Here is a 14746-nt window from a genome sequence, read left to right on the forward strand (position 1 = left end):
ATACTGTATATAGTGACACCATAAGAACTGAAGGTAAAAAACATTACTTAAAGTTACCAAGGTAACCAATAGAAGAAACTAAAACAGTGCTATAGCCCAACCGAGAGGAAGGAGGGGGATCTGAAGGCCATATGTGAGCTAAATCCTCATAAAAGCAATAAGGTCTGAAATTAATAACCAATAACAAGTGATGAAGTGGATTCTTATTTAGGGATAAGGAGGTAACCATTAAAAGAAAAAGTTTACAAGGTAAAAATGGTCCCCTTAAGAGATCAGCTCTGGATCAGGACAGGGTGGGCAGGGGAGATTTTTTCATTTATAAGCCCTTCTCTACCTTTTTTTTTGGTGAGGAAGATCAGCCCTGAGCTAACATCTGTTGCCAATCCTCCTCTTTTTGCTGAGGAAGATTAGCCCTGAGCTAACGTCTGTGCCCATCTTCCTCTATTTTGTATATGGGACACCCGCCACAGCACGGCTTGATGAGCAGTGCGCAGGTTCACGCCTGGGATCCGAACCTGCGAACCCCAGGCGGCCAAACCGGAGCGGGTGAACTTAACCACTACACCACCAGGCCGGCCCCTACTATTTGATTTTTTAACTATAAACATCAATTATCTTGATAAAAAGCAAAAATAAAAGTATATTTGTAATGCATGAATACCTAAAATATTTGTGCTATTAGGAAATTGTTACTGAAGTCAATCCAAGAGCAGCAAAGTGCACTGAACTCTGGCCTGTGACCCCAAAGTGGCCCACCCTACACACTATGAGAGCCATGCACTTATAGTGGGCCACTCTGCCACTCAGAGAATGACGGATAAATGTGGAACGGTTGAAGAGGTATAAGTGTCTGTGTACTGCACAGAACATTTTTAAACTCAAGGCAGAATTTTAAAAAGAAGAGTTTCCCTTCCATTGCGTCTCCTCTGTAGTCACTGCATCATCTACGTCGGTTTAGGATGGCTGAGGACGGCTTGCCTCGACTACCTCAGCCCCCCTGCTGCCTGCAAGCAGGACAAAGCGACAGAAGGGAAGCGGGTGTTTACACACAAAGGTGCGTTCAGCTTTCTGGTGGTTTTTCAAAGTCAAACAGAAAGTATTTCTGATGAGTCACAACTTGGTATGATCTGCATGGTTCTCTTCCATAATGGATTATAGCTGACTGAACAGAAGGGGCAGCTTCAAGTAACAGGAAGAAAATAAAGACAGTAAAACAGAACAAGGCAGAAAAACCCCCTATACATCCAGGCATACTCCTGTCAGAGGCGGATCACACAGCATGTTTCCACAGACCATGGACGGACCCTAACAGAAGAGAAGGGTTTTTCATGACACTGAGGGAACTGCTAAATCTGACACCCGTGTTTGTCCCACGCAATATCCAAGCCATTCGGCCGAAGGCTCTTTGTCATTTAATCTTTGCTCTCATCCAGGAGCTCATTAAAAGAGAAGTGACCTCATTTAAATCTTAACCACATAGTTTACTCCCTCCAAAATCTTTCTCAGAAAAGTATCACACAAACATGACAAAAGAGAGAAATTTACCTGGTCACTTTGTCGAGCAAGGATACTAACTTCTGTTGAAGCTGCAGATACTGCCAGCACTAAATCCCTTCAAAGAATAAAACCAGAAGATTCATTAAATTCAAACACAGCAACAGTTCTAACATGACTTGAGTCTGTGGTAACATCTATGAGGATTTCCTCGAGATGTCAAGGAGGAAGGCAAAGTTTTCTCTATGGTTGAAGAAAGGTGAGAAGCTTTTAGATATAAAGCTTAACTTTTTAGTTTACAGGATACAGTCCTAGAGACTCAGCCGACTGCCTACCTACTTAAGACAAAGGAGAGACACAACAGAATCAAGTTGGAATTTCCAATAAACATACCACCCTGTAGCAGAATCATCTAGTTAGAGGAACAGAAGCTTTACTTCAGGTAATCTATCTTTCAAAGGGAAACTTTTGCTCTCAGAGGGAAAACTTTTAATATGTTCCTTAAACATCAGTATTTTCATGTCGTCACTGGGGTTATTGAGAAAATGGGTAAGTACTTGATCTAAATAATTCAAGACTGGGAAAATAGAAGTAGTAGTTATCAGAGAACAGATAGGTGGTTACCAGAGGGGAAGTGGGTGGGAGACGGCGAAAGGGATAAAGGGACCTGTGCATAGCCACGGACGGCAACTGGACTTTTGGTGGTGAACACGATGCAGTCTATACAGAAGTTGAAATACAATGATGTATACTTGAAATTTATATAATGCTATAAACCAAAGTGACCTCAATAAAAAAAAAAAAAAGTAGTAGTAGTAGTTATAAAAGCATCATCTAGCATCAGCTGAAAATATGTTCAGGGCCTCTATCTTCCTCTCTCACAGAAAAAATTTCAAAGTGGGAACAAAGTGACTCAGGTGCAACTGGACAGTGAGAGCAGAGATCTCCTTCCTGGTACTCAGCTCACCATTCTTCAATGTAACTGAGGTAGTAATGATGCTGTCTCTCCGTGCAGCTGCCGTAGCAGGGCTCCATAAAGTTCACAAATACCTCTGGGTGCTTTTCTTCTTTTTTCTACAATGAACAGAATGAGAAAAAAAAATCTCATATGCGATTTTTCTTTAATCCTACACAGTTAAGGATCTCAAAAGACAAAACCATTTAAGTTTTATGAGAAAATTCAGTCAAAACTCTATGTCCAAATATACAGACATGACATAGAGTCAGCGTTAAGTAGTACAAGGAACAGAAACGTCGGCCACTGACCAAACTGCATTCAAACTGCTCTGTCACTTTCTGGCCGTGGGATAAGCATGGACAGATTACTCAACCTCTCTGATACTCAGTTTTCTCACGTCTAATGGGTCTACCAAACCTACTTCAAAGGCTGTTGTGTGAAATGAAATGACACATATAAAGCTTCTAGCCCAGTACGTGGAACGTAAGTAGCAGTCTATAAATGCTAGTGTTGACATCACCCCTGGGGATAAGAAAATCTTAACAATATCTTGAAATAAGCCATCTCAAGAGACAGTTTTAAAATTCAATTTTATCAGGAACCCAAAAGAGTTATTAATAAACAAAAACAACGCATGTTTTTCACATATCAGATTGGCAAAGTTAAAAATGGTACCACTCTACACTGACACGGGCAACTGCTAGTCCACTGGTGGTAGGGATATAAACTAATACAACTTCTCTAAAAGATACTTTGGCAATGTTTTCAAAAGCCTATCAAAAAAAGCATATACCACTTGACTTAGTAAATTCACTTCTAGGTATTTACCCTAAAAAATAAACATAATCATATAAAAAGTACATAAAAGAATGTATCACAGCATTCTTTAATACAAGGGAAAACTGAAAACAACCTGAGTATTCAACAGTAGAAGAAGAGCTAAATAAATTACCTATCCAAAAGACAAATACAGATTTACTGACATAGAAAGATGCTTGCAGTTTACTACTAAGTAAAACAAGGTTGCAAAACAGAACTAGTGTAACTCCCACGTTTGTTATATTTAGAAATTTATTTATGTATTTAAAAAATCTGGAAATTCATATACCAAAATATCAAGTTATTTCTGAGTGGTAGGATTAAAAGTGACTTCTAAAAGATGGCATTTTTTTTGGTCTTTCTGCTAACATGTATTTTTAAATGTTTTTCTGGACTTTGAAAGCAAATACAGGTTTAGAAACATTAGCTCTGCCTCATTTGTTTTTGTAAACGCAATTCCCTAACACTTTGTAGATCTTATGAATGTTCTTCCTTGTCTTCAAAATGACTCACTCCCTCACTTCACTCCATTCTCAGCTCAGATGGCTACTCCTCAGAGGCCTTCCTTGACCACCCAATCTAAACCACACACCGGCCACCATCTAGCCCTTACCCTGATTTATTTTCTCCATCGCCCTTAGCATTCCTTGACCCTACACTTATTTATTGACTAGCACATTCATAGAACATTAAGATCCACAAAAGCAAGGACTTTGCCTTGCTCACCACTGTATTTGCAGCTTTAAAGCAGCGCCCACCACACTGCAGGCATTTGATAAATACCTGATGAATAAGCGAAAGAATTTTAAAAATCAAGATATGTTCTGCTTTTCTAAAATTTCTTTATCAGGTTAACATCTACCAAGACTCACAGTTTATAGCTTAAGCAAAAGCCAAGTTTTACAATTTTTTCACCTCATGACTAAACAATAGAACATGCTTTCAGTGGACATCATAATTTTGGTTCTCAGGCCCATGGTGCAACACTGAAACCTGACATCTGAAGTTGTATCATCACTGCCAGCAACAAAATGAAACTGAAGCCCAAGCCTCAAACTTTATCAAAAGACTTCTATAATCTCAAAGAACAAAGATGTCCCTTTCATATACATACTGGAAGTAAAGCCATCACCACATCTGGGGAAGTTTCCAAGGTCCCATCTGCAGCAGCATACACTATCGTGAAGACATATGTACCGATCCACAGCACATCCAGAACTGAAAGACACACACTCTAATAAAGCATCTCATGTTTGGAATAACCCCTGTACGTTATAAAATTAACACCCTATGGATAAAAACATCAAAGCACTATAGAGCTTTAACAAAGGTCCAGATTTCACTGACTAAATATAATTCACAGATACAAAGACTCGAGAAGCTCAAATTCATCCCAAAGTGTTTTTTTTTTTCCTGGTGGATTATAATCAGGGCAAATTATGAAGAATCCTAATAAAAAGTCAGGACTCATTTAATGTCCTTTACCATGAGACACAGGCATCTACCAGAGGATTATTGTTACAATGACTTAATTAGCCAACTGAAATACTGAGAGTATTCATACAGAAGGTACCAACCCTCCCTGAGCAGGTGTGTAGGTACATCACGTGAATGAAAAGTCTAATACAGACGGCACCTCGTTAGAGGTCAGCCCAGTAAGAAAAGCAGATGTATTACCTCTGACAGGATGATCTGACTCATAAAATGGAGGACAAGGGATGACTTTTTTTTCCTGCAAAGTCTGAAAGAGATTTGAAAGAAAAAGTGTCAAATGAAATAATCCCTAAAACAATGAAACTGTCAAATCCAATATGTTCCCCCAGAAGCCACCTCTCTCTCGTCTCTCCAGCCAGGAGAGACAGAACACAAAGAAGAGTGAAGGACCACTTCTAGGACTCGCCCTTAGAAACACTCACACGAACGTGTTAGGATGTAGATAATGAGGATGCTCAACGCGATACCCTTTATAGCAGTAAAACGACCATACTGATACAGATAGCTATCAATAATAGAAAAGTAAATTATGGCACATTCACACAGGGACAACTATGCAGACATTCGAAAGAATAAAGCAGCTCTATATGTAAGGAGTCGGAAAAAGAACTCCAATATACTATTAAGTTAAAGAAAACAAAAAGGCAAACAGTGAATCTTTTTTTTAAACCAATTGTGTTATCTTTTTACAGGCTAACGCCCTAAAAGAATATGTACCAAATTTCACCTAATAACTTTTTTTCCCCAACAGTTTTATTTATTTATTTATTTTTTTGTGAGGAAGATCAGCCCTGAGCTAACATCCGTGCTAATCCTCGCCTGTTTGCTGAGGAAGACCGGCTCTGAGCTAACATCTATTGCCAATTCTCCTCTTTTTTTTTTCCCCAAAGCCCCAGTAAATAGTTGTATGTCATAGCTGCACATCCTTCTAGTTTCTGTATGTGGGACGCGGCCTCAGCATGGCCGGAGAAGTGGTGTGTCGGTGCACGCCCGGGATCCGAACCCGGGCCGCCAGTAGTGGAGTGCGCGCACTTAACCGCTAAGCCACGGGGCCGGCCCATCACCTAATAACTTTTTGCAATAACAAATAAGAAAACCTTAACCTCAAACCTCTACCACCACATTCACCCCTTTGCACCCCGCAGAGAACAGTTTTTCGAGGAGGAATACACAACACAGGCCTCGGCATTGCCTGTGAAACCCTCCTTCCCATCCAGGCTTGACTGGACATATGTAGAACCTTTGTCAATTTATATTGAAGAATATTTGTGAATATCATCCCAGAAAGACCACAGGGAGAGGATGACAGAGTGTGTGTGCAACAGTAGCAGCACCCATTGTCTCTCTTGCCTATAGTCAGAGAAACTGTACCTTTAAACTGGACTTAGCTAGAGGACGAACAACCTGGAGTTGGGCTTTAACCTGGAGTGATTCTGCATTACAGTACTAGCCTTTCACTAACTTCTTTCCCCCTTAAGCTCTCTTTTTATGGAATGGATTGGGAATATCAAGCTGGGGAACCTTGTGTAGAGTATGATCACATTCCATTTAAAAAGCAAAACAAAAATAATGTATCCACACATAGACTATTTGCATAAGTATCCAGAAAAGTCTGGAAGGCTACCACAAAACAGAACTCAGAGGGTGCCTCTAGGAGGAGGACTATGGGACAGAAGGGAAGAGTTCACTCTTTCCTGCGCTCATGTGTGTACTAATGAATTTGTTGCAATGAGCATAAACTACATTTTAATAGGAAAAAACACCAAAGGTACTCCCAAACCACCCCCAAAACAGTGGGTATCTTAAGTAAGAAAGGTTCTCAAGTCCAAGGCAACACTTACAGGAAGGTACTGGACCACAGTTCCGTTCTGCTTTCCCACCGCCAGCTGCTTTCCTTTGGGGCTCCAGCACACTGAGCAAAGGAGAGAAGGCTACCAATTAAAAACCGAAGAAAATGGAGCAAATCAATGAGATCTGGACCAAAACAGCTACATAATCACCACTTCTCGTTCCCGTCACTCCAGGGAACACTGTACGATCACTCCTACTTGCCAAAGTAAAAAAAAAAAAGAAAAATCACTTTGACAATACACGCCAATTAGGACGTTATCACTGGACCACTGCATCAACGGCTAAAAATGATCTTTCAGGGGCCGGCCTGGTGATGCAGCGGTTAAGCTCGTGCACTCCGCTCTGGGGGCCCAGGGTTCCCGGGTTCGGATCCCGGATGTGGACCTACACACCGCTCATCAAGCCACACTGTGGCGGCATCCCGTACACAAAATAGAGGAAGACTGGCAACAGGTGTCAGCTCAGGGCCACTCTTCCTCACTAAAAAAAAAATGCTCTTTCACTGGAGTATTGCCCTGAACGCTGGAAAGTACAGAAAACTCTACCGTTTTAAACAAGACAAAGAGAATAGAGAGTTTTCAAATATCAAGAAATCATTTTCTTGCTCCCACTTGATATTTCTAACGCTTTCCCCCCGAAGGGACAAATGTCGTTCAGAGTACGATCCTTTTGGATGCAGAAACAATTATTCTCAAAAACACAATTCTAAACAAGCTGTACCAAAATATTTCTTTCTCCAGAAAACCCAAGCACATTCAAGTTAAAGCATGTATGCTGTTTGGCTTCAAAGACATTAACTAATACTCTCCACTTCTACCAAACAGCAACAAATACATCAAAAAACCCCATTTGCTTTTATTTCCAGAAATTAATTTTTAAATAGATCACTATTACTATACGTTACAGAGTGAAAGCCTTTATTACCCACCAGACGTTACTGCTACTGTGGAAGGAAGAGTCGCACACACTTTCACCGTTTCTGTGACTTGTAGGACAGCGATGCTGCCATCGGCCAGACAAAGTGCCACCATCGAGGGAACAGTGGGGTTCCACTTCATATCAATCACCATGCCTCCTGCATCTTTCAAAAGCTTATGGTAGGCAAATGGGCGTTTCTGCTGCTTAGCCTTTTAAAACAAATGCCCAGAAGCAAAAATAAATTAGTAAATTAATAAATACACAGAGACGTTTAATAGTCAAAGAAAATTATTGAATATGTAAGTTTTCTCAAATTACACTTTTCCCCATAACCATGAAAATAAAATTGAGTTCTACACAACAACCTATTTGTTACAACTTCAACATAACTTTGAAAAAGGTAATCAATTATTCTAGCACACTTGGAGGGACTCCCAGTAGGGAAATACACAAATGTATAATAATCAATAAAGAGCAGACACTAGATTAAAATCTTGGCTCTGCTTCTTAATAGTGTTGGGCCCTTGGACGGTTACTTAAATTCTTTGGGCCTCGTTCTCCACCTTTAAAGTGAAGACAGCAGTACCTACTGTGTGAGGCCGTGGTAGGCATGAACAAGGACAAGGTGTGGAAAGCACTAACACAGGCCTGGCACACAGTCAGTATGAACACACAATAGTATTGACTACATTTTCATTATCAAACTGCTTGGAATGGAAGACTACTACTAGGAGCCCAGAGACCCAGGACGTAGGAACTTCTGACATTATCTATTAACTCTACTGCCTTGGACAAGTCCCCTAAGGCTCTCTGGGCTTTGGCTGTCTCATATATAAAGGAGAAGCGGTAACACCTTGGGGCAGGTGGTATTGTGAAATAATTTCCTGAAGTCTCTTCTATCTCAAAGATCTGTGATTCTATAATTAAGGACTTTTTTTAAACCCATATTTTAATCTAGAAAAAGACTTCAAGGGTCAACCAAGAACTTCTAGGTTATGAATCAAGACGTGGAGATCTTCTTAGGTCCCATGTTGGCCCTACAGCTTGCCAGTAGCTTACCTCATTCGAGAATGTGCGAACATCAAAAAAAGCGATAATAGAACCATATTCACTGGACATCATACACACGGACAGTGTGAGGTTATCACAGCTCAGCGCCAGGTGATGTATCGGGAATTTCATAGGAACCAGCAAGCTTTGAACTTTATCAACTATGAGAACATGAAAAAAGACAAAGTAGCAAATGTAATGTTCTAAGCACAAGTCACAACCCATTCATGAAGGACTACGAAGTTTTGTATCTACATAAACATACGCCCACATCCTGATACCCAGTTACGCTGATAAACCTCAGCTTTCTTACAGGTGTATAATGCATTAAGCGTCCCAGAGACTCTTCCTCATACGACCTGGGGAAACTAACTGTGGCTGCTGCCCTTGTTGAAAACAGTGTCCTGTACCCATATTTTTGCAACAATGGTCTAAAGAGTACACATTCCCATTTGTTTGGATGGGACTGTTGTGTCAATTAAAAAGCCATGCAACAAAATCCTTCTCCTAGAGAGCCAGAACCCAACTTCAACTGAGCGAAAACAAAAGCATGGCAGAATGGTAAATTCTTCTTCCCCCTGAGCTCAGAGGAACAACTCACTGAAAGAGAAATACAAAGGACCAAAGAGAACACCCTGAAAGGCTTCCAGCATCCTACCTGGAACTTATTCTCCTTGGGGGTCAACCTTAGGACTAACAGCAGTTTTAATTTTAATACTGGAATGATTTTCTTGGGAAGGAAACTACATTCACACTTCACCACACTCCTCTCTCTACTACCGACACAAAGCAAGTAACTTACCTATCTTATTGGGATCGTCTCCAGGTTTATTTTGAATAAGGAGATTTTTAGTAGGAAAAATCTGCAACCCACTGGCTCCACCAGCAAAGACCAGACCGTATTTGTTGGACACAGCAAGCAGACTTGAGCGTTCTTTGGGCAACTCCTCAGGGGAATCAAAGATTCTCACCTTCTTCAGTGCTCTAAACTGAAAATCCTGTTGTGAGAGATCAAAACAAGACCAATTTAGGGAAAACAGGAAATTAAATGTCTGTCATTATATTCCAGTAGACCCAATTCCAGTACAACAAAAAGATATACTACCCTGAGGCCAAAGACTGTGTGGCTCAATCATTTTTAAGTTTCCTGTGCATAGTGTGGTGCCTGGCAACACTGCTTGTTAGTATTTATTGAATGAAATAAAACTTTCAAAATTCTTTCATGAAGCCTTCCTTGACTAATCCAGCTCACACTGATCTTTTCTGAATTCCTAGTTAACTTATTGTCCTAAACCACCACACAAGCTGCACTTTATTATTTATAATCTTGTCCTATTTCATGGTATGCATTGCTCAGGACCCACAGTAATGCTTAACAAACTGTTGTTAAATACTGAAAGCATTCTCCAACTCTGCTGTAAGCTGGAACTTCCAGTGCAGCCCTCAATAAATATATATATGGAAATAATGACCACAGAAAGAACCAGATCCCAAGAACAGGCTTACCTGCACCAAATGATAAAAAAATCCATCACAGAAAAGGATATGTATGGTCAATGTCTTGGTGTTCAAGTCCTATAAACATACCTAGATGCTAAAAGACACCTAAACACAAGTCCAAGACCCTTCAGGCAGGCTATAAGGCCAGGAAGGGGCTGACCCATCCACCTGCAGAGCCTCACCTCACAACACCGCTTCCCTCCCACAAGTGTGCCATCACCTCTGCCACACCCACTGTCACACCTCCAACCCCCACCCACTATCAGTTTTCATTTCCTTCCATTTTCAAGGGCCTCAGGGCCTGGGAGCCTTCCCCGATCTGTCAATGCCTGACTCACCTAGTCTTCCATGAACTTACCTATATGCTTTCAAAGACAATTTTCAGTGTGTACCACCTCCCGGTAACAGAGTTCCCTAGGTTTACCAATCACTATGTTAAGTTGTACTATATACAGTTTTTTTTCCCTCAATTCCAAACCTATCTTCAAGTCAAAGTTTTGGTGAAAAAAATGTGAATCCCCTTTTGCCTACATTCCAAAACTGTAAAAGCCAAAGAGAGCTTTTCTCAGCCTCCATTTTTGTACTTATGGCGCTTCATACAGGACCCCTAACATACCCCACATACTAATTTCCTTGGATTCGATGTTGAATACATATTTGCTAAAAGATTAAAGGAAATACCCTTCTTAACTCCACCTGAGTACGGTGATCAGAAATTCACACCACTTTCCAGGTGAGACCATACTGTGGTTTCATACAGTAGAATAAAATTTTAAGTCTTTGTCATTCTCATCCTGATCATCCCCAATTTCCTATTTGGGTCATAGTCACACGGGCATAGAGAGCCAGTGGGACGAAGAGGTACAGCAGAGCTCTCCTTTCTGTTATAATCAGTAACTCAAAGGCAGACTATCATCCTCAAAGGCTGTGGTTTTAAAACCTTTTTTTCCTTCCACCCCGGCATCTCTGAGGAAAACGCCACACTCTCACTGGGTGGCTCACCCGCAGTGATTCTCAAGAAGGAAGAGAGAAGCACCGCTCTAAATACGGTATGGATTACCACCCGAAACACATTTCAGTGATTTCTTGTTCAAACGCCTAAAATCTTCCTGCAACTCACTCCCTGTCAGGTGTTTATAACCATCATTTGGATCACCTGACCCTCTTTTTTGGCTGATTCCCAGCACCAGAACAGTCCTCCTATTCCACTTAACCAAAGGTTTTGTAGGACAGGTGACGAACCCCAGCTCTGTGTTAGGCAAGCCTGGCCCACCTTACAGAGGTGGTACCGTGCGAGTGAAGAAGAGAGGCTCTTAAACAAGACATCCCTGGATTTCAGCCGCCTTGTCAAATGTGACTCTGAGTAAGCTGCTTTCCGAGCCCCATTTGCTCCTCTACATTAACGACTACTTCGTGGCGTTGCTGTGATGATCACCACACGGTAATCACAGTGCCTGGCACACAGTAATCGCTCAACACACGGTAGTTATCGCCACTCCTCCGACCACCACGTGACAGGAGCCAGGGTAACTCGAGTGGCGCGCACAAGAGCAGCAAGGGGCGGGGAAACTGCGTTCGGGGGGGTCTTCCACGCCGGCGGCGGGGCAGAGTGCTCCGGGGCGCGCCGGTGACAACTCTGAACGCGGCAACTGTTCAAGCCGGAGGCGGGGCAGAACCCGCGCTTCGCCGTTCAGCGCGGCTCCAAGGCAACGCCGCGACTAAGCAAGGGAGGGAGGCCCCGGCCAGTCTCTGACCTTCATCTCCCGCTCGGGGATCATGGCATCCATCTCGTCTCCCATCGTGCCGCCCTCAGCTGGTCGAATCAGCCGCCGCTACCGCCCGCGGCCTTGCCCACACAGCCCAGACCGCCCCGAGGCCAACTTCCTTTCCTCGGCGTTAGCGGCGCGCAGCGAACCCCACATTTCCGGCGCGCTGTGCTGACGTCACGCGCTTCCGTCCGCCGCGTGGTGGAGGGAGGCTGGGGGCCCGTCTGAAGTCGCGCGCAATCCTGGCCGCCGCCTCCCATTGGCCGGCTCGGCCGAGTAGGGGCCGTGGCCCCAGGGCCCATGCTCGCGCCCGGGAGAGTCCACGTGGCGCCCCCGCGTTCGCGCTCAGCGCGGGCTCGCCTCGAGTTGGTTTCATTCATTGGGCAGCGGGCGCCGGCGCGAGAGCTCCGTTTGTTCGCTGGAGACTTCACAGTAACCCCGGGATGTAGGTGGTTAATAGTTCCCGCTACTTGACAGATATTTCCAGGGGCAGCTCTTGAGAGAGGTTTGGAGGGGGGTGTGGAGGAAAAGAGGTTCAGAAAGGTGGCGGGGTGGGGCCTCTCCACGTGTCTAAGCACGAAGGCTGAAAGGGGAGGTTAAAAGGCACCAAAGGTCAGCCTTGTTTACTCCTTTCAAGGTTATCATTTACAGGGCAAGACCCTGGAAACCGCAGAACACTTCAGATGTGTTATGTAATCTTCAAGACATCCTAGTCACCTAGGGGCATCATTGCCGTTTAATTGATGAAGTAACTGGAAGCCCAGAGAAGTTAAGAAAATTCCCCAGTGCCCCTTAGTCAGAAAGTAGCAGAGGCAGCCTGAGAATTCAGCTTCTCTGGATCTGCTGGTTGATGACTATTAGACAGTCCTACGTAGAGGTTTTTGTAGTGGAATTATATTATAAATGCTCTAGGACAAAGATTCTTAACTTGGAGCCGGTGAGTCAGCTCCATGCTCTGCCACTTACTGTTTGGTTGTCAGCAAACTGCTCATCTGCTCCAAGCCTGCTTCTCATTTATAAAACAAGGATGACATAGTAGAACCTGGCTCATGGGGTTGTTGTGAGGAGTAAATGAAGTTCAGCATTTAAGAGAGCCTAGCACACAGGACACATTCATTCGGTCTGTTACTATATTACATAGCTTTTCTGAATTTGCTGAGCCCCAAACCATCCCCAAAATACACCAATGAAGACATTGATAAGTTTGTCTGTTTTATTTCCAGTCTGTAGACACGATATCCGGCACCATACACACTCACACGCACACACATACCGCATCCACCTGAACTTGCCCGACACACTCCTTCCTTTTGAGTTGCAGGGACAAAGCCATACTTGGCAGCCCCCAAGTTGCTGGTTACATTAGTTAGATTTGGTCTTTCAGAAAGAAGACAGCTGAAGTTCTAAGAAGCTGAGCCCTTAGCCAGAGAACAGTCCTAGAGCCAATAGCCACAACCTGAAATACATGCAGACCCCCTTTCCAGGGACCGCTCTTGAGACCCACTCCCTCCAGGGGTTGAGTTCCGAGAAATGGTGAAGGGAACTGATAAGGTTTCCCAGGACACCCCCATCCAATGAGAGAACTCTCTTTCCTGCCCTTTCCAGAAGCTGGGGACACACTCACTTGCTCTCCTCCCTTAAGGAGGCTTCCTGCAGTCTTGTAAAGTGTGGAACCTGCTGAAATAAGCCTGGTTGGTTCTGCCCTCCTGAGTGAGGAACAGGTACACCGACTATGATGGGTAGTCAAGGAAGGCTTTACCTTGCTCAAAGGTCTCTGAGAGGAGAGGCAGTGGGAAGGGGTGGGGACAGGCAGTTGCTCATGTAAGGATCTCAGGCGAAAAAACAAAAACCACCAAGGGAGGGCAGGAGGTGGGGTGAAATTTTACATTTAGAGGAAGGAATGTTTTGCTGGGGTTTAAACTTCAGCTGGGCCTGTGCATTTGAAGCAGCTCCTCAGGCTGAAGATCAGCCAGTCATGGCCAAATAATCTTGCTCCTGAACTGGTTGAGACCAGCAGATTAACCCAACCTGGCCATTTCCCCATCCTCTACCGGCTCCACACCCTCAAGCTGCTGTAAGGGCCGCTCCTTGGGCCCTTGATTATGGGTCACTAAGGAGCTGCAGGGAGCCCACACTAGCTCCAACCTCCAACAGTCCCCAGAGCTTTCCACTTAAGGTTTTGCGAAGGCTTCTCCAAGACTCTTGCCCAGTCTGGGGCCTAGCTAGGTGCCCCCAGGATTGCAGTGCAGTCACCTCATATCCCCCCCTTTCCTAACCTTCATCTCACTCATCATCGTCTGGGTGTGACTTCCCCACAAGACTCTAAATTCCAGGAGTCTATTTCCCTACTGGGTTCTTAGCTCTTGACCCATAGCAGGTGCTTAATAAATATGTTCAATGGATGAGTGCATCTCTGAGCCAGTAGGGTAAGGGGCTCCAGAACACAGGTGGGGTCAAGGCTGGGGTTCCTGCTCAGCCAAGAGGGGGCCGAGAGTGACACTTCCTGCATGAGTTCTGAGAAGCAGCTTGGCCGAGAAGCTCTAGGGAAGGCAGGACTGCAAAGGCAGGCCTGGTCCTTACCCAAACCCTGATGCTGACTCGGGGGCACCGGGAAGGGGGAGTCCTGGCCTGGGCCTTCCTCAAGTGTTGACCTAGGAGCATGCCCCTCCCTGCCCCTTCCCTTGTTTTCATCCCTGACTGAGGCAGCCCAGGGCAGAGATGAAGCATGGGCAGGGCATCTGCACACGTGGGCTTCAGTCCAGACTCTTCCAGCTCCAGATTAACCCCTGACCTTGCGCAAGGCACTTAATCCCTGTGGACCACGACAGTTTTCTCGCCTGTGAAATGAGAGGACTGGCTCAGATAACTTACAGGGTGGATCCGGGCTCTGAAACCC

At 44.1% G+C, this 14746-nt stretch overlaps 1 protein-coding gene across 3 annotated transcripts in view; it reads right to left on the bottom strand.

The window, feature by feature from the left end:
• Positions 1-11979, bottom strand: part of NUP214 (nucleoporin 214) — a 97539-nt gene extending 85560 nt beyond the window's left edge. For all 3 annotated transcript variants that reach the window (XM_014781963.2, XM_087418911.1, XM_087418910.1), the window contains exons 1-9: positions 11839-11979; positions 9387-9582; positions 8594-8745; positions 7545-7743; positions 6607-6677; positions 4949-5012; positions 4386-4489; positions 2462-2568; positions 1546-1612 (exon numbers count right to left, since the gene is read on the bottom strand). In XM_014781963.2, the coding sequence (XP_014637449.2) occupies positions 1546-1612; positions 2462-2568; positions 4386-4489; positions 4949-5012; positions 6607-6677; positions 7545-7743; positions 8594-8745; positions 9387-9582; positions 11839-11883 (1005 nt within the window). In that variant the 5' untranslated portion in view covers positions 11884-11979. The remainder of the gene's footprint in view (positions 1-1545; positions 1613-2461; positions 2569-4385; positions 4490-4948; positions 5013-6606; positions 6678-7544; positions 7744-8593; positions 8746-9386; positions 9583-11838) is intronic.
• Between the last annotated feature and the right edge of the window lie 2767 nt (positions 11980-14746).

The sequence above is a fragment of the Ceratotherium simum genome, chromosome 29, assembly GCF_057802395.1.
Source record: "Ceratotherium simum simum isolate JZ-2026a chromosome 29, ASM5780239v1, whole genome shotgun sequence".
Classification (NCBI taxonomy): domain Eukaryota; kingdom Metazoa; phylum Chordata; class Mammalia; order Perissodactyla; family Rhinocerotidae; genus Ceratotherium; species Ceratotherium simum.